Here is a 24,459-nt window from a genome sequence, read left to right as displayed (position 1 = left end):
ACTCCTTGAAGTTAAAATTTTAATATCACGAAAACAATCGAAGTAAAATTCAAACCCACCATGAAGTTATAGTCCTGAGTTAGTCCCCAAAGTTAAAGTGATCTGAACTTAAAAGTTAAATATCTCGAAACTACGTCTGTGTGGGTTGGATCGTTTCCGTTTAACTATGGCCAATTGTAGGAACCAAATTTACCTAATCCAGTACTTGTTGAATCTTTATAATAGACCCATTATCATTGCGCATATCACACAACATAATTCTTCATTATCTTCCATACTGCGAAAATTCCAATCAAAAAGTCTATATACAACACAAAGATGAGGTAGACTTTCTAACCTCTTCACATGTATACGATAATGGCATATTCAGACCTAATTTCATCAAGGTCGGCACATCGACACCGTAGATTAAATTAGATAAGTAGAAATTACATCGTAATTGCCAAAATATCGAAACTGAAGGTCGTCGCCTTCAGGATTAAGTGCGTTACATCACCGTGAACAAAGTCGATCACTTACAAAAGACTGTCGGGTTTCACTAACACAAAAACAGCTTTATCGATCGCAAGGACGTGTTGTACAAGTGTTACTTTATTTAGTAGTAAATAAACTAGTGGCATTGTTCGCTCCGGTACGGGTCATATTATGAGTAATCCTCCACTTTTATATCTCCGACCGAGTGTTTTTATGTCAATCTTGCAGATAACACTTATTTCTTATTGACTGCGACAAACTTCTGTCGTAGATTTACTGATTTTCTTAGTGTTAAACGTAAATACATCTTTATTAGTCACTTTTGCATCTTTTGAACAATATATGCTTTAATTTCACACATCCAAATTTAACAAGATGTTTATCAAATTAATGAAACCCCAATAAAGTATGCAGTCATATAGACTATAAATTAACTGCGATAGAAATTGCTATAGGTGCATCGAGTGTTCCGTTCCGAACGACTACTAAAAACTGCAGATTAGTCTGACCCTGACCTCAGCAATTCAACTAAGGTTCGTCTATGTCTAAGGTCACGTTAGTTCGCAACGAGTGTATCAATTCATCATACATTAACGGCTGCGTTGGGGCTACGCGACCTCAAGATAAAACTACTGAACAAGTGCTCACATTTTGCGATAAAAAATATTTATTCACTCCATTGAAAAAAACTACATACGTTATTATCTGTTGTGGCTTCCGCATAATAGAAAAACTACGAAACCGATCGAATTAGTTTAATTTCTGAAAACTATTAGCTTCATTCTTTACAATTGCAGAGAGGGCTAAGGCACTTGATTTGCTTGGACAAAATATTGTTCAAACATATTAATTTAACTCTATGTACTTGTTCCTTTGGAATACATTATAGATCTTCTCACGTTCATCTCGAGGTCTCATTAACATTACTAATGTTATTAAGTTATATTCTACGTCACAACTCATAAACACGACATGAAACACCGTGAGTATAGCCACAAGTGAATTACGTTTACGACAGGCTCTGAACATTTGTATGTAAATCAACGGTATATTGAGCGTATATAATAGATATATTACTGTATATAACATGCCTTATTGAGAGGATGTCTGCGTGATAATAATTAATTAGATTACGTCAATCATAGGGAGGGTGGCTTTTCTCGAGAGAATATAGGTGGAGTTGCTATTTAATATTATGTATGAGGTGCTTGATGATGCGTCAGTATAGATTATGAACGAGGGTTAAGCAGTAAATAGATTAACAACAGGTGTCTGTGATAATTTGATTAAATTCTTAGATTAATTGAGCATCACATGATTATAATATGCGTTTATTTCTTAAGGATACTAAGACCAGATTAGCAGTCATATTAAAATTGGTCTAAGAAATTCAGTCTTTCGGAGACTCGATTTTGTAGCATGTGAGTTGATTGATGACTTGGTGCATCAGGATCCTATTATATCGGATGTATTCAACGATAGATTTATCGTTACAACCCGTCTGCGTATTGACAGTTGCATGTGCGTAATATACCTAAAAGCTAACGCATGTATTTTAAAACACTCAAGCTTAGCAAGGACAATGACATGAGTAATTTTCTCGGAAGACCCACCCACTTGCGCCTGTGACTAACACACGACAACCCTCTTATCTTTCATCTAATTAACTTTATGCATATTAGAAATTATTTGCAAGATTACTTTCTACCAGAGATTTTAATAGAGATCACTGTTGCGGTTGGCGGATGACTAACATACAAATTGTGGAGACCAATAAATAACGAAAATGAGACAGTTCTCAGACGACCAACTTTGATATAGGTATCTAGTACGCGGCATAGAAACATTTACTTACGACGTTTTTTGTGGACATTTTACGTGTAACGCATGTAACTGCATATAAATCTATGGGCTCTACTTTCACAGATAAGAAGGGCGTTTGTACGACGTCAATGTGACGACTACTTTAAAACTACACGTATTCTGATATTACCGTCCCAATACCATAAGATTTGCAGGATTATTTTTTATATAAATATGTTTTCTAAAAGCCTATCAAGGGAGCTTCGCAGATACGAAGATAACAAAATAAAGGTTGAGCTCAAATCCAATAACAACCGCACACGTTACGATAAACTTGCGTAAATCCGAGCTTGATTCAATTTGCGGGATCGTGTGGGAAGAAATCGTTTTTCATACTCTCGGCGTCCAAATTGGATCAAAATTTACCTTTCGCTTAGCGTATCGTGGATAAACATAAATGTATAATGGTAAAAGTGAATTTAATCAGTCTATAAAACCTATGCCTTGAGTATTTTACCCACGTTTACTAGGAAATGTATTAAAGAAATGGCCTAATTAAAGATAGTTTAGCTTTCTATTAGAAAATATTGGAAATTACGCGGTATACAGATACACTACGTTTAGATCTTAAGTTGCATAGATTAATTTGGTTTGGTACTTACAAACTAGACAGTTTATGCATCCCTTTTTCTACTTCCTGGTTAAACCACGGATGAAGTAAAGCCAGCGTCTACAGATTTCTCTATACCGACAAAAAATACAAAAGAAACTACAAAATATTGACATTCCTACAGCGTTCATGACCTTTCTTTTAGCATTTAAAAGCAACAACTCTCATTGACCCACTCGTATATGGCAGAACGACTTTTTTATCAAGTAATGAGAAGTCGTACACTGGTTAAATATACGTACGTTTTCTCGTGTAGGAGTCAATGAAGTGATTCAGTGTACCATTGACCTCAGCAAATAAAAAGCTTTCTATTGAGACAAACGACTTACAGTGACATGTTGACAAAAAATCACACCTAGTAGGTATGGTAAAATTGACAGACAGGGGAGAAGTGCAGTAAAAAAATAGGTTTATTTCTATAAGCAATAAAAAGGTAGAAAGGTGTAAAATTATAAAAGATTCTCTGTCCTTTTCTTCCTCTGCCATTATAGCTGAACAGGACCTAGCCGCTGCCTCCTTGCCCAGCAGTGGGAGTAATGGTATAGTAAAAAAAAAATGGTGAACATTATCCTCTTAGACATTTGTATCTTTATATTTCCTCCACTACGTATTTCGTTGTCATCCCTTTCTAAGGTGTATCGATGTACCCTTCTGTTCTTCAGCAAATATATTTCCATTTTATACCAAAACAAACTAGAAAGACGCCAGATTGTGTACACACATAAAAGTGAGAACAATGCGAATCAAATCGTTACTGATGAGAAGAACATGTCAGATTTATGACCAATACGAATCGAGCAAATTGCGCATTCAATATGCTAATCGAAGAAAGCATTCTATACTGTTATACGAACACACAGAACATTTTCTTTTGTCTGTAATTATATTAACGTACGACGTTTCGCATATTTTCTAATTATTTTTAAATTAAATAGTAGTTAATCTACCACTTTAAAATGTGCGATATTAAAGATGACTACTACGCTACATTTATCAATTTCATTGTACCACAGTTTTGAATTAGGTAGCTCATGATCATTAGGCTGTCAATTAATTTAAAAGCTTGAGTTTGCAGTAATAAAACAAGATGTCATGTCTATTCGACCTTACAAAAACGTCACCAAGGGAACGTAAATATCTTGTCCCTTTCCATCAATCTTAGCGAGAAAGAGACGCAATAACATATACGACAGATTTACTCATTAAAATGACCTTAGATTAACTAAAACCGGAGTACGATATCTACGAAATCAGTACACAAACATGGCCGAGTTGAGAAGGCTGGTTTTAAAATTCGGTCAGGTAGTATAAGGTAAAAAAAACACTAAATGTTTTGGGGTCAAGTATAAGTTCATTGGATTACAAGTGTCCTTAGCATGTCGGAAATATATTTCTTATTTTATTATAAAACTTGTTTTAGTAGCGCTCTATTTACACGCCAATTCTCTTTAATACCTATTACGGTGATGTGGAGACTAGTATTAGTGCTTGAGTTTATTCTGCAATGTACGTTAACAAGAATTTCCTGAGAGAAACTTAAGTAGTACTTGCTTGAATTTACCAATGCTTTAATTTAAATTACAGACTATATTTAGTTATGAAGTCGTTAAAATATAAAACTTCAATACGGAATATCATTGGACATTGAGTATAGAGGGTAGACTTTGCCTTATATCCTTCTAGACTTATGCCTTTCATTCAATGGGAACAATAAAAGATAACAAATACTGACCATCATAAGACGTCGCAATGGCTTCGAGTGCAATTTACGCCACTCCCAAGGCTTTTAATAACGTTTACAAAAGACCAGGAAGACTTATAAAAATAATCCAACAACATTACAATTAAAGACCTTCAGATCCAAAGATACATAATAGAGATTTTCAATGTCGATTTAGTCATGGCGCGAAACTCATGCATGTGAATTTTGCAGAGAAAGGTTAAGCTTCAGACTTTAGTGCATTGTATAAGTGGATTAGATTTGTAGCTGTGTAAACAATTTATTTAGTGATTTTCGTTTCTGGAAGCACTAATTAATTCATGGTAGGTATCAGGTAAATTTTCTCATTTGGTAATGGGAATCTTTGCCCTGCAGTGGGACAGTAACATGTAAAAAAAACTACTAGGTATATTAAGGGCTAGTTTCACTGCCTAAGTATCATTAAATCATTAACGATAAGTGTTGGATATCATTATCCAATAGATAAATTGACATCATATGAAAGATCAAGCCTGTCAAAATTCCACCTTATTCAAAACCAAGAAAGTAGCAAATCCAAATTAAGGTATAAGATTTAAAAATGCATCAGAAGATTCTATAAAAGAAAACAAGGAAGATCTTTTGCATAACATTGCTTAATCAAAGTCCAGAAAACTTTACAAACACCGCAGTTTACCGAGAAGAGACATACACTTTATACAAAGAATCATTACAAAACACAAGTTGGTTCATAAGACAAGTTGAATAAAATGTTTACACATTTTTAAAGACACAAACAGTCAGTTGTTTGTAAACAGCTGTAGATCAGGTGGACACTACATTTGATATGTTACGATTCTTTGTCAACTGACTCATGTGATGTTGCTTGACTCACGCATGCACTTTCGTCCTTATAATACTTGTAATAAACGATAGTTTATCTACCAAGATATATGATGAATTAGCTGACCCGCGCAACTTCGCTTGCGTCACATAAGAGAGAATGGACATCATTTTCCCCGTTAATGTAACATTTTTCGTTGCTACTCCGCTCCTAATGGCCGTAGCGTGATGTTATATAGTCTAAAGCCTTCCTCAATATATAGGCTATCTAACACTGAAAGAATTTTTCAAATCGGACCAGTAGTTCCTGAGATTAGCGCGTTCAAACAAACAAACAAACTCTTCAGCTTTATTATATTAGTATTATATTAGTATAGATAATGTGATATGTGTATTAACAAAGTGTACATTATTTTAGCGAGTTTATGATAGCTTGTCTCAACTGTGATCAATTTAGAAGTGATTTCGAGACTAAGAGAACAACTATAGAAGATTTTAACTGAGGTTCAAATGATCAGATCATACATTATGTTTGCATATTATTATTATGACATTTGGAAAACTGAGGCAGTTTTTACATTTGTAGATTGAGTGAGCAGGGTGATAATGCTGCAACTGAAGGTGTAATTAACAAAAAAATAGTTTTTAAACTAATCATTATCTATCTAGGTAAATTAGCTAAATCAATGTTCTGTTTTCAATCATTTGAGTGCAAAATTGGTAAAATTGTAGGTAACTGCTAGGTGTATAACAGATGATAACAAAAATAAAGATTATGTGTTTACAAATGTGCCTATAATTCTACTTCAAGAGAAAATGTTAAATAAAGTTTGAACATGGTATACAGTTATTTCACACTTAATGTTTAAAGTACCCTCATGCATAAATGTGTCAAAACAAATAGTAATTGCTATTAAACAGAATACTTGTTTTGTTAAGTTAGCAGTTAGAGTAAAACCAACAATGTGATGTCAGGAAATAACTCATGTACATTTGGAAAAAGTAACAGGATAAAAGAATATTTAATGACCATTTTTGGGAAATCCAATATTAATTGGAGCATTTAATAATAGCTTAGAGACATATAACTGGTTGTAAAATGTTTTTAAATGTTTAGTGCGTAATCATATTAATCTACATAAAACATGAAGTGACATAATGCAGAAGAATCATGACGTTTATCAAAACACAAATAGTACTCAGTAAATAATGATAACATAATTCAGGCATCATTACAACTTTTCGGTAAGTGCAAATTAAATATTTTTATCTTTCATATCATGCAGTTGGATTTCTCTATTATGAAATACTTAATAACACTTCTTAAATCAAATTATGTAAGCCATAATGCAATTGTAATGTTCACTGTCAATGTTTGAAATGATTATTAAACGTTGGAATTCTAGAAATTGCGCATGTAAATTGTATTAATTTGCATGTTATCCTCTTAATTTCTGAAGTATTTGTGTGCAACATTATCATAATAGGACCCATAAAAGCTATTGTTATATCAAAAATGTATGTGATAAAGAGTAATAAACAATTATAATAAAATTTACTTACAAATTATCAGAACACTGGATATGATATAATAATGTTTTAATATAATAATGTATGACACAATCTTCCTGTAAGCGTTCCACAATACTTGTGATTTACTGCATAGCATATGTTCAGGAAATATTTAATTAAATACTTAGCAGGAAATCTCTGCATTTTACACAATACCACTGAATAGATTCCACCGTAATTATATTTTTGAATGTTATTTCTTATGAATGCACTATTCAAATTTTGCATGAGATCAAATCTTTGTTTCAAATGGCCTACAATGTATCTCTTTTGAATAGTACATGTTGCTGCAATACAATTAAGTAGATAAGAATTTTTCCAATAGGATTTTGTAACATTTTGTAATTCAGATTGAGTTTTTAACTGTTTGCAAATAAAAGTGTATCAATGTAAACATGCAACATACCTTTGTTTATCACATTGTGGGTATATAAAAAAAATTAAATCAACTGAATGAAATCAAAGGATTTTGTACATTTATAAAATAAATAAAAAAGAAAAGTAAATACCTATATAAGAAAATTTAACAGATTAGAATAACCTAACTTCAACTCTCAATAAGAGAACATAAACAAACCTACATGGCTAGCTATGTGAACTCTGCGGGTGGCCTTCCGCCTTCCTGCCGAAGGCGCTACTAATTAGCGCCGCTTATCACAAAAGGAAACGTTCACATTCAAGGTAAGCAAGCATGGAACTACATGATGCAGTGGAAATGTCCAAGAAAACGAGTGGTACTCACGAGCTGCCACTTGGACTTGCGCGTGGGGTCCGCGATCGTGATGAGCAGCCTGTGGATCATCTGTACCGTGCCCTCGTAGTACACCAGCGCCGACTCGTAGTTACCCATCAGTGCCATCTCCCTCGCCAGCTTTGTGTTTTCGCAAATTTCGCCAACAGAAACTGCCATTATTGTCATTCCCGCTGCGTACATGTAACTTATCCACAGTGAAAACGTTATGGTTCTTCGCGGAGACCTCTTCGAAGATTACAATCGCGTGTGACATCCAATGATCCGAATGTAACACTTCGCATTTTCACAACATAACCCACACGACAACCATTGTGTTTATGTGCTATTCACTTTTAATGTTGCAAATGTTTATTTATATATACTATTACTTATCTCATGGTTTCTTTGAATTTATAAAATTATGACCATATTTTTGAGACAAAACAAACTTATCAATTTCGTTCAACAGTGTTCACAATCACAATCGCAAGTCAACTGCCAAGTGCCAACCTATAAAATCAATCAGCCAATGACGACCCTTTGATTGCTTTTTAATGTTGGCAGAAATGACTAACAAGCACGTTCTCTTTTGCAGAGCTGCTTTGTTAGAAAGTTTATCAAAGTAACAACCCTAGTAAATCGACTAAAACTATGACATTTAGCGACCACCACAGATAACAAAATCATGCGTTTTATTTTTAACAACGGGATACATTAGTAATTTTTTTTTACACACTTATTTATTTAGAAACACGATTTCTGTAGGACCTGAATCTAGTAGTAGAACAGTGTCATTGTTTGTATGTGAAATCCGATTTGCGTTTCCGAGGAACTAAGCATGACATTCCAGGTAATATTCTGTCAGAGACAGTGATTGTAAAAACTTGTTTTCATGCTACATACACATACATGTACTCGTAGTCAAAATAGATCAAGAATGGATGGGGAGATTAGAATAAAACAAAAATGCTAACAATAAACGTTATATTCGTAGTTCTAGATATAATACATAGTATGAAACATAAATACAATCTCCAGTTACAGTATTATGTCTATTTACATTAACAACTCTTTTTGTATCCATGGATATTCTAATGAATTATTTTAAAAATTGTGTCAAAAAATCTGTCCCATTACGACGTGATTTTTAACACGTTTTTTTAATAACTGAGTCAATTTTAGACGCCAATCGTGGATGTGAAATATCGAAGAATTTTTGTCAAAATTTTAATAAGCACAAATAATTACTTTAAAATGGGATCCATTATAGACGACTTTACACAAATTCGGTAATCATCGCTACCGTATTCAAGTAGAATATATATTCAATTTATACTTGTTTATCGTCTACAATGGATCATGGATAACCATTTCTACTAACAAAATAAATACATTTAATGTAAATTTTAATAACTTAATGAGAACTATATGATAATAAAACCAACGTTTAATGATTTAAAGTAAGTCTAACCATGCTACAAGATTTAAAAAAGTTTGATGAGCATTTCATTAAGTTGCAACACTGGGAAATATTGCCAACAATCACACTGCAATTTAATGAAATGCTATTATATTAAGCTTCTTAGAATTAAAATAAAAAATATGTCACATCTACTGAGTATACTCATTTTTATTACTTTGTCGAATTAATTACAGTGTCATAATTTACCGCGAAGTTAAGATATAATTGCATTGCTATGTATGTATATAATATACTATGATGGCTAGTTACAGCAACTAAAGCAATATAATATTGTGTACATCAAATACAATTCTTTGGATAACTTATACATAGCTCAAGTGTTTATCAACATAAATAGGGATATTAAATTATAAGTTTAATGAACAATATCAGATACTTTTATTTATGTATTTTTCATGTTCTTTTTCTTATGGAGCCAAACCAACACTAAAAAAACGAATAAAATATTTGCACCAAGTAGGTATAGCCTAAATGAGATTTATAATAGCAACACAATATACAAAGATAGCTAATATAACTTTTTAAATGTAGAAGAGAATTTGGTGTTACCCTCTATAATAACTCTAGCACCAAATTGTATTTACAACTTAATAAAGAAATAAGAATAGACGAGATAGAGACTAGGTAGATGTAATCGTTGTGGCGAAACAAATATGGCGACAATAAAAAATAAAACTATTGTATGAAACAAGGGTTTTTTGCGCTTAATAATATTTCAAAATACTTTCGAAATCGCCATTACCAATATATATTTTTTATACATTCTGTCCATTCCAAAATATATAAAATAATTTCGACAAGAATACTATATTTATATCCGTCATATTAAAGTTTTATTATACATACTTCTAACACATATCTAATATATTTTAGATCTAATTTAAATTAAATTAAGATCTAATATCGAATGTAAGAGCGGCAAAAGCGTTGGATTGTTATTCCCTGTAGTGTTGCTGAACAAAAGCTACCCTTACGTACCATGTTATAAGGGTTAGATTCGTGTATCGTATACATATACAGATTTGACTTTTAAATCAAATCTGTGTACATATGTGTATTCTTATGTTTTATTGATGATCCTTGTTTAAATTCTTCAATGCATAAATTCATGTTTCGCTGAGATATTAAAGCATGTTTTTTACATTGAACACCAATTTGAAATACATACATAAGTATGTGATACTTGACACTTATATATAAGGATGAATTCAAGATAGTATATTATGTATGGTTATAACATATGAATGAGCGAATATGTCTTAGTTGTTTTCGGACTATTTTTCTTTCCCGTTACATACATCAGATTCGACATATAACTAATGCCTTGATTATGTCCTATTAAAGGTACAAATAAAATATGAGCGAATATGTCGAGACTTGGTACACCCCTATGACATGACGGATAATCGCAGTCATACCACAGACGGGCGTTTATACATCTACTCACATCATAGGTACAAAACTGAGTAAGGAAGTAGAATGCAAATTGCAACTGCAAACGTCCCTGGTCTAAATTAACATTGTTTGATATTTACTTATTTAAAACGTACTTATAGCTTCATATAAACTGTAGTCCGGTAATTTAGTAGAGAGTAGATTGTTTCATTATTAATAATTATGTGTTTGTCCAAAATCAAGTAACTAGCATACAGGCAACGATGTTTTGAACTGAACATTTTGTATTCCTCCGCCAGATTTGAACCTTGCATTCTTGGCTTTCTAATAAGTTATTAGACCATTGTTGTTACTTGATACGTTTGTGGTTTGCAGTCTGCTAATCAGGTTTGTATCTTTACAGTGCTCTAGAAATTCGAGACCAATAAAATAGCTAGCCACTAGAATGTCATATATACCCATATATTATAGATATATGTAATAATATATAATATACACCTTACGAAGCATATGAGTTATCACACGATTGATGGTCCAACTTATCCACGTACGAGTTTCCGTAAGCAGTTACATCTATTATATATTTTTTATATTTTATCATTGACCTGAAAATATTTTAAGTATAGATTTAAGCATTTATTTCATTTTCGAGTATAGTCTTTTATGTTATAGCTATTTTAGTATTTTTAAATGAGCTTATTTTAAGATTATTTTAATGTAAATCAGCGATCAGTTAGTCCTTATCGTAGATTATGATAGAATCTCCATATGTGCCAAAATAGATCTTAAAATAAGCCCATTTTCAAAATACTGTATCTTACGGCTGCCATGCATTAGTCAGATTTCGTTGCCGAATCTCTATACAATCTATACCAATCATTACTAAGTTTTAAGAACAAATTTATATCCCGAGATGAAACAAGATACAAAGGAATTATACAGTCATTAGTTTGTCCTTAACACAGTAAAGTTTTAGAGGCCCCAGCAACAAAATCTTTCCAATCAATGAACTACATTTAAGCATACAGATAATTCGTTTGTTCCTAACACCGAACAGCCACGTATAATATCATATTCAACAATAATGACGCCACAAAAGAATCGTTGAGCCTTTAACATGTGAAATTATATAAAAGCTATAACACTTCAAAAACGCAATGGACGTATTTTTCACAATCTATGTCGATTTTTATACTTAATTTTAATCAGTTTAGGGTATGCGTCTAGACTTATAAAGCTGAGTTTACGCTAGAAGACCTTCGCTCGTAAGCATAAGACGAGCACAAATTCGTGTAATGAACTTAATTACAAATTTCAAATGAGTGCGCTCGTAACACAAATTTGAGCTCTGCGTGTGCTCGGCTCCTCTAGCCTAGACCCACCTTAAGATTGCTAAAAACATATGCTATCATTTTCAAGACATTGTCAGCAGTATAACCAATTACATAGAACTAGAAAATATGTAATCAAAATTAACCATGTTATAGTTTATGCAGACAATATAACAGCTGTTACGGGATCATTGACATTATGCTAAGTAATTAATTTATCAAACATGAATGTTATAAAATTGGAGCATGTGATTATACGCAGGTCAACGACCTATAATTATACATGATTAATAGGAGATGTGCCTTATAAGAAATAGGGATACTCAATTGTTTTCTTAGTCAAAAGCAATTTAGATACACTGTAGTGAACTTTTCTCAAAAAATTCAGCATATGTTTTTCGCAATCTTTCTATAATGTTCAAGTAATATCCAGTGTCATGCTTACCTTTTCTATTTAGTCTAAAATTACAGAGACAGCAATATCATCTGGAGTAATACTTGACGAGTAAAAGGGACGCCTAGCTTTATACTGCGGTATAGGTTGATGGGCGGGATTCACAAGTGTATTACAATGAGTAAAAAGTTCCCGGCAACGTGTAAGCAGGTAATGAGTAGCCAGCAATGAATAGCCGGCAAGGTTAATCGATGTAAACTATTTAGCTATTTACCGTGCATTGTGTGGCTAGTTTAGTTTGCAATATTGCTATAAAATAAAGCTATCCATTTTGTGTTTTTTCTGGTCATATTATTAAACGTGCTGAGAACTGTTTTATATATTATTGTAACTCTAATATTGACTTGTATTGCCGGTCTGTCATATTGCCGGAAGATATTATACCTTTCGTTTTAATTATACATTTTGAGAATTACTGAATACCGACTCCCACTGGCCAATCTACAAGTTATAGAGTCAGCTATGAACAACAGACTTTTAAAACAATTTTAAGCAGATGACAAGACCTTTACCATTAATTGTAACTTTTGTTTTCCCTTGACATCCATGACTGTTGCACTTGCAAGTCCCACCCACCATTACAAAGATAAGCTATAAGCTCTTACAGACTTAGACTTACAATCAGTTGGGCATCACTTCTAAATGTTCCTTGGCCATAGGTGGAAGCACGTGGACTTGCTTCGCCTTTCCCGCGTGGTACACCTGACCTGGACTGAACGGCTCCAGTCTAGGGTGCGCTGAGATGTCTTTCTTAGGGTCTAGAAATAGTTATTTGATTAGAAACGGCTACATGATTATTGAATTTTATAGTGCGTAAATAGCCGCGTACTTACTAACCGAGCGGCCTCGCGAGGCAATATCTCGGTCCCACTCATTTCGATTTGAAAGAAAAGAGATCTAGATATTGCCTTGCGAGACTGCTCGGTCAGTCAGTACGCGGCTAATAAGGTATAGATTTTATGAAAGATTTTATTAAATTCTTATTTAATTAAACGGTATGAAAATTTAAAATAACGAATCTACGAAGTTGCAAATAAATAAAACTTAAATTCTTCTTTTAAAAGGTCTATTAACAACACTTCTAATCTCACTAGCGCCATCTACGTTTTACAAACGACCTGTGTTTTACAGTAAGGAAAAATGTAATATGGTCTACGCATGCGCATCTCATCTAAGTGGTGGCGTACTACTTTCCCGAGATAAATAACAATGACTTTTAAAAGTTTGTTGTGTTTTCTAGTTGTGTATGTTCTCTTTACCTTTGGTATTGGCAGCGATGTATTTAGACAGTCGGACGGTGGGTAACGGGAGATATCCCGCTACGAGGGGCATTACATCTAGTGTCACGTTCTGTGGCTCTGCACTATTTGACTCCATCGTAATTACACCTACAAACAAACACACGCATAAACCCTCTGGGAATTAGGTATCTCTATATAATTATGAATCCCATATCGAAACCTGTCGTATAAAAACAAGTAGGCAATTAGGTAACACAGATTATTTATAAGTAATTTTGTGATGTTGTTTATCTTACCTGCCGTACGTCCTAGGACTGCCCACATCGTCTGATCAGCCAGCACTTCGTACATAAGCGACGTATACTCTGTTTCGTTCACCTGGAAACGATTAAATACGAAATATATAGTACTATTTATTTCGAGACTAGTGTACTATGTTACAACAAGACGCAAATTTCTAAAAGATTCGCTAAGATTTGCAAAAATAAAAAGTGCTACCACAGAATAGCCATTGTACGAAACGTGTCACTGTGCCGTTAATCATTTAATTATTACAGTGATACACAAATAGTAACTTTTTTGTAAACGAAATAAACAATATCACCACTCACCCTTTGCAGACTCAACTGCAAACAACACATCTGCGAAGCCCTACAGAAGTCAGATCCTTTACTCGGCTCCAGTTTAGTCCTGATCACGAACAGCGTTGTATAGTCTTGTATATCGAAGGGACAGCTGAAGGGCCGGCCAGGACCCTCGTCGGAAGCAGGCCGGTAGCGGACCGAGAATGTCGCCTTCATAGGACCGGCTTTCACTAGCGGGTCTTTGAGGAGCTCCCACATGAATGACGCGGTCGTACCGTCTGATGCTACCATCTGAAAGGTGGAGTGAACTTAAGGGTTAGAAGCTTGTGGAATGTGAGTAATGGGATAACATTAAGTTTGAGAAAGTTTACTGAAAAGCATTTTTAAGAAACAAAGTGGCAATTTTGAAAACAATGGTAGACTTTAACTTGGTAGCAATAATGACTAGTCTTTCTTTGAAGAAATACATTTTAACAGATAAGTTTTAAATAATAAGTTAAAAGTATGCTTAAATCACTAATTCTACGGGGTGAGATTGAACCTTCGAGTTATTATAATTCCTATGATTGGGGTTTTTGATAGCCACATAATTTTTATAATGGAATCTAGTAGTCAGCAGCTTGCCGAATTTAAAAAATACCTTATTCATATTAAATGAAGATGCAAAATCCAATGGTAAAGTACATTTTTTTGTCTTTCGGTGAGGTGTACCATAATAAATGTTTTTACTGATAAGAGACACAGACGAAAAAATCTTACCATATGATCAGCAGTCTTGGGATTCAAATCCGACACAGTAGTATTCCCATCGCACTCCAACTTGGGTTCAGTCAGCGCGAACTGTACTAAATGCACCACGTTGCTCTTGAGCGTGACGTTGACGAACTTGCGCGTGTTGGACGTGAGCAGGCGCCAGGCTGCTACCATGGGGGGGCAGAAGTGGAGGGGCACTTCGGTCACTGCTTCCCACCATGGACAGGTAAGCCATACCTGGGAAGGAGTTCAATGATAGTAGCGAACGATTAAAGGCTGTTGAAGATAGAATTTGTACGTTAAAATTGATACGTGCACGTGCACGTGGACGTATACGTTATACGGACGCATATTTGTGGTTTAACTTCTTGAAAGGCTTTTCATATTCTATGAGACCCGTGTCATAGAACATTCATGGCTAGTAAAATAGTTACACTAGTATTTTTCGTATATCCTTACCTTACCTATATGTATAGCTTAATTACAAATAGTAAAGAAGAAAGATACCCTGGTTTTCAGTTATGACTTTGTTGGTCACTCAATGTCGTATTTTTGCGAACACGATATCTCATTTGTTGATATTTTTCTCAGATAATAAGTAGATTAACTAACTGCACGTTTGGCGCAGTGGTTTAAGCGGTCACCTCGCCGCAACAACCGTGGCGCCGCGTGTGGTGGGTTCGAATCCTACCCGGGACAAATCTTTGTGTGATGAGCACGAGTATTTGTTCTGAGCCTGGTTGTCAATTTATCTATATAAGTATATATTTAGAAGTATATAAGTATGTTTATCAGTTATTTGGTTACCATAGTACAAGCTCTGCTTAGTTTGGAATCAAATGACCGTGTGTGAATTGTCCAATAATATTTAATATTTTATATTATTTTTCATTCGAAAATGTACCTTACAGGCTTAAACATTAAGTACAAATTCATTAATAATATATTTATTTTTACTCACTGTATGTTCAACGCTCTTTTCTTTCCTAGGTTGTAAAGTGGCGAACAGTCTGAGCGGCACGCGCGTAGTTTCAAAAGGTTCCATCGCCGGCACCTTGATGGTCAGCTCTCGAAGCATCGCTGAATCGTCCTCCGCAAATCGGATTAGAAGACCCGAGGACGTTTTTAGGAGTATTGTTGTATTCTAGAGAAAAAATAATGATTATTTTGTTACTACTGTGACACAGAGTAGTAATAAAATACTATAGAGAACAATGTCTTAATAATATGTGTTTGACGTTTACATATCAATCGTATACAGACGTGTATGCAATAGGAACAGAGAACGGAGCATCTGTTGATAATTGTTAAAATATGAATAGCATTATGAATTTGAAAGTTATCTACCACTAGTCATTTTCTCGTTAAACAAATAACAGTAATAATAATATTTTATTTGCGATAGCGCGATTGAAGTACGGGATAAAAAGGTATCATTGCCTTTTAATTTTCAATCGCGCTTCACACTAATTATTATACTAAACAGGATACTATAGTAGGTTCATCAAACAAAAAATACACAAACACTTAATTTAACAAACAATAAAAACGAATTCCTTATAAAACTGCTAAACTGACCTCTTCAATATGTGAGCTGCCACTGGTCACAACCAACTCCATAGCATGTTCCAACCCGGCCACCAAATCCTTCTTAGGTTCAACCTTATTCAAATACACATTAACCCCCTGAGTAACCACTTCATAACCCATCTTGTTCCCAATCAACGCATTCGATAGAAACTCCAACTTTTCTTCAACAAGCAAAGAAATCTGTCCTAGTTTAAATGTACCACATTTTTTCGCTAGACATTCTAAGGTTAGATCATTCGTTCCCGGTTTGAGAGTGACTTTTTCTACTGAGAAACAATTTTCATAGTTATTTCGCAAAGTGGCCGAAGGTTTCCTATACTTGCAGCTGTCTGAACGTTTTAGGGTTACTTTAGGGTTTTGGCAGTCAACTGTCGCTTTTTGGAGGGATCTGTCTTCTTTGTAGTGCAATTGTGAAGTTATTTGTAAAGGGTTTAATAGTGGGTTTTTAGGTTTTAAGTCGTCCAGTCTTATGCTGAAAACAAATAAAAAATTAATGTTGTGAAAATCCTGATTATGAATTGGAGATCAATTAAAATCACCTCACCATATGATTGTTTACTGAGTTACTGATAAAATGGTTACTCATTAAACCATGAATCTCAACATACATATTTGAAAGTCAACGTTAAGCTTTGTACCAGTGATTTACATTAGATGCGTGCGCGTGACGTATACGTGCACGAGTTTGAACGTCTAATAAAACAAAACAAAAAACCATTTACTATAATAAAATATATTACCTTGTAATTAAGTTAGTAGTTTCATTGTCAGTTTCCACAGGCCCCCGCCTGGGGGAATTATTCTGCGAGCCTACACTACCGCTAGCTAAATCAGTCTTATATCCTTTGACCGGCTTCTTGTCCTTCTCGGCACAACACTCTATACTTATCGCTGCCTTGCTGCAAGTCACGTCCTTTGGCAAATAACTCACCACCGTCAAACGACATTGAACCTTATTGTCTGTTATATAAACACCTCTTTCCGATGGCACTAAACTTGCTGATACGATCTTAAAGCATTCGTTCAGCTCCGTTAGTACCGTCTCCGCCTTTTTAGATAACTCTTCTCTTATACATTTCATCATTTCCTCGAAATAGAAGTTTCTGACTAGTATTTCTAATTCAGCTGTGCTTGCTATTGTTGCTGACAGTTTTGTGTATCTGTAAATGGAATGCCACTATAGCGAAACATTCATTAATTACACGCAACATTCCTCTCAATTAAAAAGAGGAGCAAAACATCTTTAGAATTAACTGCAAGAAAGGCTTCAATCTACATAAATCATGAAATGCTTTGAGCTTCTCTCTTAACGTGATGATCTGATGACTGTCTATCACTGGATGCGTTTATGACACTCACTTAAAAAAGGAAACCAGCTCTTAAGACTAAGGAAATGGAGACACTCCAGCCATATTTAGGAACTATCCAATTAAAAGGTTTAAATAAATATCGTTACCTGTCCACATCATTCATCTTCTTCGCCGCAGCCACTAGTTCAAGCCTGGTCTGCGCGGCTAAGTCCCTCCAGCCTTGTTCCTCGTAAGACCTGAGCGCGTCCATTAGGAAGACCACCGCTTTGCCAGTCTCACCCAGCTCTGAATAGAACGACGCTAGATCCCGGCCTATTAGACGAGCGAACCTGGAAGATAGAATAAATATTCAAGATTAATTAGATTAATTAAAACGTCTTGAATAGTTACATGTCATTGTTGTTTAAACTGTCGACAACGCTGGACAAAGAGTAATAAAGTTCAAGAGAAAAGATCATTTGTCAGGGAATTCTGCATAGGGATAATAATATAAAGAATCCTTATGGAAATAACGATACGGATTCTTCCTACAGCAACGACGATTGCAATGCTTGATTTAAGATTAAAGACATACAGTTAGTAAAAGGCAGACAGCTTTTTGAGGTAAAAAATGGGAGAAACAAGAAATTTATTAGTAAATAGCAAAGAGAATCTCTTTCACAAAAGATTATACTAACCTCAACCTGCCAATATGCTTATAAGTCCCCATCGCTAACTCAGCCAGTTCCAGATAATACTGCTGGAAGCTGGTCTTGCTGCACAGAGCTTCCTTCAGCCGGTCTGTAGGAGTGGGGTGCTGGTTATTAGGCTCACTGTCCCCCATCCCGGCTGACAGCATCACCACTAGGTGGAGCTGTTCCGATGTGGGATCAGGCGAGCCAGGAAGGAGGCCGCAGAGCTTGCCTAGTTCGTGGAGCTAGAATAAAAGAATATTCATAAATCAATAGTAAGTATTCTATGATGAGTATATGGGTTTTGTAGAGTAAGTTTTATAATGATACGTAAGGACATAAATAAAAATAGCGTGATCCGATTGTATTCAAATGAGCATAGATAATAACGAGAAATTATTGTAAGGGTGATAAAAAGATTTTTCGAGGAAATCTGTACAATCAAGGGCCCGAAATATACAAATTATATAGATTACACGTTAAAATTTAACAACGTACACATAACACATACGTACAACTACGTGCACGTATACGTATACCTTCCTAATATATTGAATACTAATCCCACCTTATCCTTAGCATTATGCAGCAACGGCGCTTGCGTGGCCGTGCACATATCGAGCGCGTTGTTCTTGGACGCGAGGCGCTCGCACGCGCGCAAGGTCTCCGCGCACGCGAGCTGCGCCCAGCACGCTGCCGCGCCCTCCACCGCGCTGGCGCCCAGCAGCTGTAGCTCCACTAGCGTGTTGTGGACCGTGGACAGACAGCGGGAGGCAATCTAACAAAAAAATCATACATGCATAAATACACGACTTCTTTTCATGCATGCAGAGACCAAAGAAATACATTAAAAATGCAATTCTGTTCCAATGCTGAGCCATGGTCTTCTCTCGAAGTGAAATGAACGTGAGGCCTTAGGTTATAGGTAACAGATGTTACAATAGGTCGAGGACTTTATACTGTTCGCTTCGTACACATCGCATACTGCTTAAAATATGGAGAAAACTATGTTACTAAATAAATAAATAAATATTCTGTTAATTCCACGGAAAACATTGAAATTTTTTACCATAATACGGTTTTTAAAGCCGCTCTAACTTCTATTTATAAAGCTCATTTAAAAATAGAAATTACAATCACACATCCGGTTTAAAACTACACCACGACACAAAACAAAACAGCAAATGATAAACAAATGCGTATTTCTACACTTGACCTAGCACAATAAAGTACATTAATACGTAAACGTCACGAATGGCCACCCATGGAGAAAATATTAGTTCTCTATATAAATCAAAGAAAATCATGATATAGATTCTTGATGACTGCATTGTGTTATTATCGAGAGTAATTATGCATTATAGAGACAGCCGTAAATGGATACTAATGGAAAAAAAAGAAATATGACTGCTATAAAAAGAAAGTGTAGTATGTGTACTAGTAGTAGTACTAGTATTATGCTTTACCGATAAATATAATTAAAAATGTATTTATGATGGCCTCTGTGGCGCCATTGCCAAGGTGATTGCCACGACACCGGTGCGTTGGGAGGTTGTGAGTTCGATTCCCACACGGTTGAAATCATACTAATATTATAAATGCGAACGTTTGCGAGGATGGATGGATGTAAGTTTATTACTCTTTCACGAAAAAACTATGCCGGATTTTGATGAAATTTTGGTACACTGATAGCTTTTAACTTGGATTAACGCACAGGATACTTTACGCGAACGAAGTCGCGGGAAGAAGCTGACATGAGAATATATTTACATGAGACCAACATTGTTAATGAAATGTGGGTGTATAAAACCACTGCCCACACCTACGGGTATAACAGTCGTGATATTATGTAAGTATGTAAAACAAATACCATTTACAAAGTCAGATGGGGAATATGATCCAGAATATTGTTTTGACTAGAGAACCCGAGTAGACATATAAAGTACTGCGACAATCTGAATTAAATTGATGGCTTGCACGACAATACGTGCTACAGTGTATTTAACGATTGGCATTATATTTCCTTATCATTACGAGAACTCGATGAAAATACTCTTTTGCGTGATTCCAGACATGACAGTAAAGATTGCAGTGCAACCAATTCTTTCCATATATTTTTAAGACAAGTTTAGTTAAAATTAATCTAGGGTCTTGGACCAATATAAATAAATTACACATAGGAATCGAACTTTCGACATCGTGTGCAATAGGTGCATCGAGTTGACCACGATAATCGTTGGCGCATGCGGCCATTGCGTATTGAAATTACTAAAACACTACTTTAACATGAAGTTACATGAGACTACCCATAGATACAAAACTAAAATAAATCACTATGGAATCTAATAAATGCGTAAAAAAAAGTATTGAGCGCAATAATTCGTCGGCATAAATAATGCATGTTTCGAAAACTGTTGGTAGAATGTAATCGTTCGGTAATTATCTTCAATGCTCATGATTAGTTCGTTCGCGATGTTGTATTGCTTGAAATTGCAGAAATTCTAGTGAAAGCATTAAAACTAGACTGTGTGTTAAGAAAGTGGTAGCCTTGCATTAAAGCATCACGTGTAGTCAGTTCGATTTCCTGTTGAAAGTGCGCTTTGATTGACTTAAAGAGATCGAGTTGCATATAGTGAATGTTATTTGTATGTAAAAAAGCCTATATACTACGTTATTTATTTACTTAAATTTTTCGTTGGGCTGCCAATATGTAGAAAGGCGATCCTAAACATTTATAATCAGTTGAGAATGTAAGTATACAGATTCATGATACACATAAAAAATGAGATTTTAAAAATATAGTATGTATGTATGTACACACAAATATTCAGATGTCTTGCACCTAAATCCAAATTACAGAGCACTCTTTTCTGCAATGTCGCTTTTGAATAGCACAATCATTTATATTACCATTGAATGCTAATATAAGACTAGACTTCAGAGAAAACGCGTTAAAGCGTAGATAATACCTGTATGCACGCATCACCAACCACAGTATATAGTCTCACATGTGTGATAAAATCTGTAAAACTAATTGCTATTGCCATAAAAGACGTATATCGTCGCCGCGCGTGGAAGACCGCGTAAGAGCACTTTGTAAATACCGCCTAACAACAAAACGCGCAAAGTTTTAATATCTGCCGACTCTAATATAGGCCTTCGAGTTGGCGGGCACGATATTATAACGACGACGAACGACGTAGATGTACATTGAATCCGAATGGATATACAAGTACTCTGTAAATGATAATCAGTTTTTCTTAATAGATCACAACATATTTTTTGTTGAAAGAAATTCAATTATAATAGTGATAAATGATTTTATTTATAGCGTTTTTTATAAATGTCTACAATTCTTAATCAACTGTAATTGATTAAGCAATAATTTTTATTTTTTTAAATTATTAATAATGGTTATGATTGTTAAGCTATTTCATAAAATATTTTCTAAGATTAACCAATATAACAAAACGTTTTACATACCTCCCAAGGTTTAGAAGAAGGTAATAACATGGCACTTTGACGTTGAAACAAATAGCTTCTAAAATCCAACAATGAGGCTTTCTTCTTAATAATCAGTTCTCTCAAGTGTTGAGGGACCAAGGATGTGAGCCGCACGGCCTGCCACGACGTCACAGGCTGCTTGAACGTGTCAAGCCACTTTGGACTCTCAGTTATATTGGAATTGAGCACAAATTGCGAGAATAAGGCATCTAGTTCATCATACTGAACTAATGCCTCGTCATACAAGCCTAGCATTCCTAATACAAATGCTAGTTGTTCCTGAAAACAAAAATTATGTCAATTTTAAATAAAGAAAGTACATGAATTTATTATAAGCCATGAGTAGTGGACAAAATTGGGAAACCAAATTGATGTTAATTACAGCAATTACATACTATCATTTTAAACAAGACTTCCTATGGAAAGAGTACAGTTCAAAGTGCTGGGTATTTCCCATTTATACAAGGATAAATATCTCAATATATGAAATAGGAAAACTGGCTTGATAAGCAGAGAAGAGATGACCTTTCAGATAAAAAATAACCCTAGATTATAATGTAAAATGAGTCGGGTATTTATATTATGAATATCTGATGAAACTTTAAATACATTGTAGAAACTTAGACGTGAAAATGAAATAAAATAATCAATTATTTACCTGTAAAATAAAATATTTACAAAAATCCCATTCGGGATCATTACGTTTCTCCCTTTGTTCTCTCATATATTCTTCGAATTTTATGAGAGCTTTGTTGTAAGCCACTAGTATAAAGTGTCTGATCTTTGCTACTAGAGCTCTCCATGACTCCGCACTCCTTGCTTCCGATTTAATAGGATTTATAACTGATATAAACCTATCTTCTGTCTGCTTTACACCAAAATCACCTTTAATTTTGTCCAAAACAGTTGTTCTAGGTAGCAATTTGTTTGTTTTGCGTATATCATAAGTCTCTACTAGTACGATCATCCAATCGGTAATGCCAATTCGTTCCAATTGTTTCAGCCATGCCTCTATGTCTTCTCTTAGAGTTGTCTTGTAATATTCTATGTCCTGTTGACATCATGTTATTAATGTTTAATTCGTAAAAATGAGTATGTTGGTACCAGTAAACACTTGTGCAGTATGAATATGATAGCATTGATTCAAAAATAACATAATGCTTGTTATTCAATATATAATTAAGTAGTGTGGTTTTGAATATTTTTCAAATAATCATTGGTATTTGTGTTATAAAATAACCACATAATTCTACTCTTTTTTAAATTAAAAGATAACAAGTCAAGCTGCTCCAATTGTATGTTTATAACAATGTTGTGAGTGATAAGGTTTGTTTTTAATAATACTATAGTAATGACACATATGAAATAACAAAAATATGTTAATCATATATTTTAAATTAAAAGTGCAGAAGTACTAACCACACAGTCAGTCCAGTAAATATGAAATATTGGCTTCTTCAGGAGGTTCAGTTCAGATTGCACTTTTTCTTTATTATATTTAGTGAATTGTGCCTCCAAGGAGACAGACTTAGTGGCCCGTCCATACGACCGCCTCCATTCACACGAGTCCTGCGGGATAGCTGCCACCAACGGCGCCTCTAGCGTGCAGAATAAATTCCAGTCTCCCGCGCCTATCGCAAATCATTACATTATTATTTTATTTATGTTTTTTTTTATTATACTGCTGCCCTGAACATACGTTTGTTCGACGTACTTACATGTTACTATCGGTTTGTGTGTCATTCCTTCACGGTCGCCTGTTAAACTATCGACACCCTTCATTTTTCATCCGCTTTTCATCATCAGCACAATCAGTCGATTTTGCGGGCATGACACAAATAACAATCCGCTTATTAGTACAAATGGAATCCACCCACTTTATTTGCAATTATAGAATAACAACGAACATATGGTTATTTTAATTCTATCGTAACTGCTGCTTAGCTATGGTGTAATTTTCATTTATTTCTAATTATTCTTGACTCGTTTTGACTTTTTTGAAGAAATTAAAAACGAGAATTTGTCAAAACTCGCTGTCATCACCCAACTCGACAGATAATTGCGTTTCGTTTCATGTTATTGTTATGATTTCGCGTTGGCGATCATTTTTACAGTAGACGAAGGCTGCAATACATTGCATAAATAAGTTATCTATATTATTGATTATAATTAATCATATAAATTTATAATAAACCTTAACAATGACAATGACACTGAAAAGGCCTAACTTATGTTTCTTTTATTCTACCTTTTGTACTTTGGTAAATAATATAATATAGACAATATATATGGTTGTCAATTTATCTATATAAGTATGTATTTAGAAGTATATAAGTATGTTTATCAGTT

The 24,459-nt window shown here is 34.5% G+C and overlaps 2 protein-coding genes across 2 annotated transcripts in view; both read right to left on the bottom strand.

Moving 5' to 3' along the window:
* Kat60 (katanin p60) overlaps positions 1 to 8,297 on the bottom strand; it is a 35,303-nt gene extending 27,006 nt beyond the window's left edge. Inside the window, exon 1 of the mRNA XM_076128448.1 lies at positions 7,804 to 8,297. Within this exon, the coding sequence (XP_075984563.1) occupies positions 7,804 to 7,995 (192 nt within the window). The 5' untranslated portion in view covers positions 7,996 to 8,297. The remainder of the gene's footprint in view (positions 1 to 7,803) is intronic.
* A 464-nt stretch (positions 8,298 to 8,761) lies between these two features.
* Positions 8,762 to 24,166, bottom strand: SIDL (SIDL trafficking protein particle complex subunit 10). The gene is made up of 15 exons (XM_076128412.1): positions 23,829 to 24,166; positions 23,530 to 23,741; positions 22,769 to 23,161; positions 22,090 to 22,389; positions 19,175 to 19,384; positions 18,613 to 18,851; positions 18,082 to 18,264; positions 17,366 to 17,785; positions 16,614 to 17,097; positions 15,997 to 16,179; positions 15,042 to 15,272; positions 14,310 to 14,573; positions 13,995 to 14,076; positions 13,717 to 13,845; positions 8,762 to 13,215 (listed from the first exon to the last, which is right to left on the bottom strand). The coding sequence occupies exons 1-15, from the start codon at positions 23,890 to 23,892 to the stop codon at positions 13,079 to 13,081; spliced, it is 3,531 nt and encodes a 1,176-aa protein (XP_075984527.1). The 5' UTR covers positions 23,893 to 24,166; the 3' UTR covers positions 8,762 to 13,078.
* Between the last annotated feature and the right edge of the window lie 293 nt (positions 24,167 to 24,459).

Source organism: Anticarsia gemmatalis, chromosome 21, assembly GCF_050436995.1.
Source record: "Anticarsia gemmatalis isolate Benzon Research Colony breed Stoneville strain chromosome 21, ilAntGemm2 primary, whole genome shotgun sequence".
Taxonomy (NCBI): Eukaryota; Metazoa; Arthropoda; class Insecta; order Lepidoptera; family Erebidae; genus Anticarsia; species Anticarsia gemmatalis.
The sequence above is the reverse complement of the archived record's forward strand: the minus strand, read 5'-3'. Positions and strand labels throughout refer to the sequence as shown.

What these genes read in the sequence shown, in the direction of transcription:
- SIDL (XM_076128412.1), bottom strand. Translation starts at nt 23,892, where the DNA reads ATGAAGGGTGTCGATAGTTTAACAGGCGACCGTGAAGGAATGACACAC. An exon ending in AAGCATATTGGCAGGTTGAG is followed by an intron (nt 18,265 to 18,612) that starts GTTAGTATAATC and finishes TCTATCTTCCAG; the next exon opens with GTTCGCTCGTCTAATAGGCC. An exon ending in AGTCCTAGGACGTACGGCAG is followed by an intron (nt 13,846 to 13,994) that starts GTAAGATAAACA and finishes GTTTGTTTGTAG; the next exon opens with GTGTAATTACGATGGAGTCA.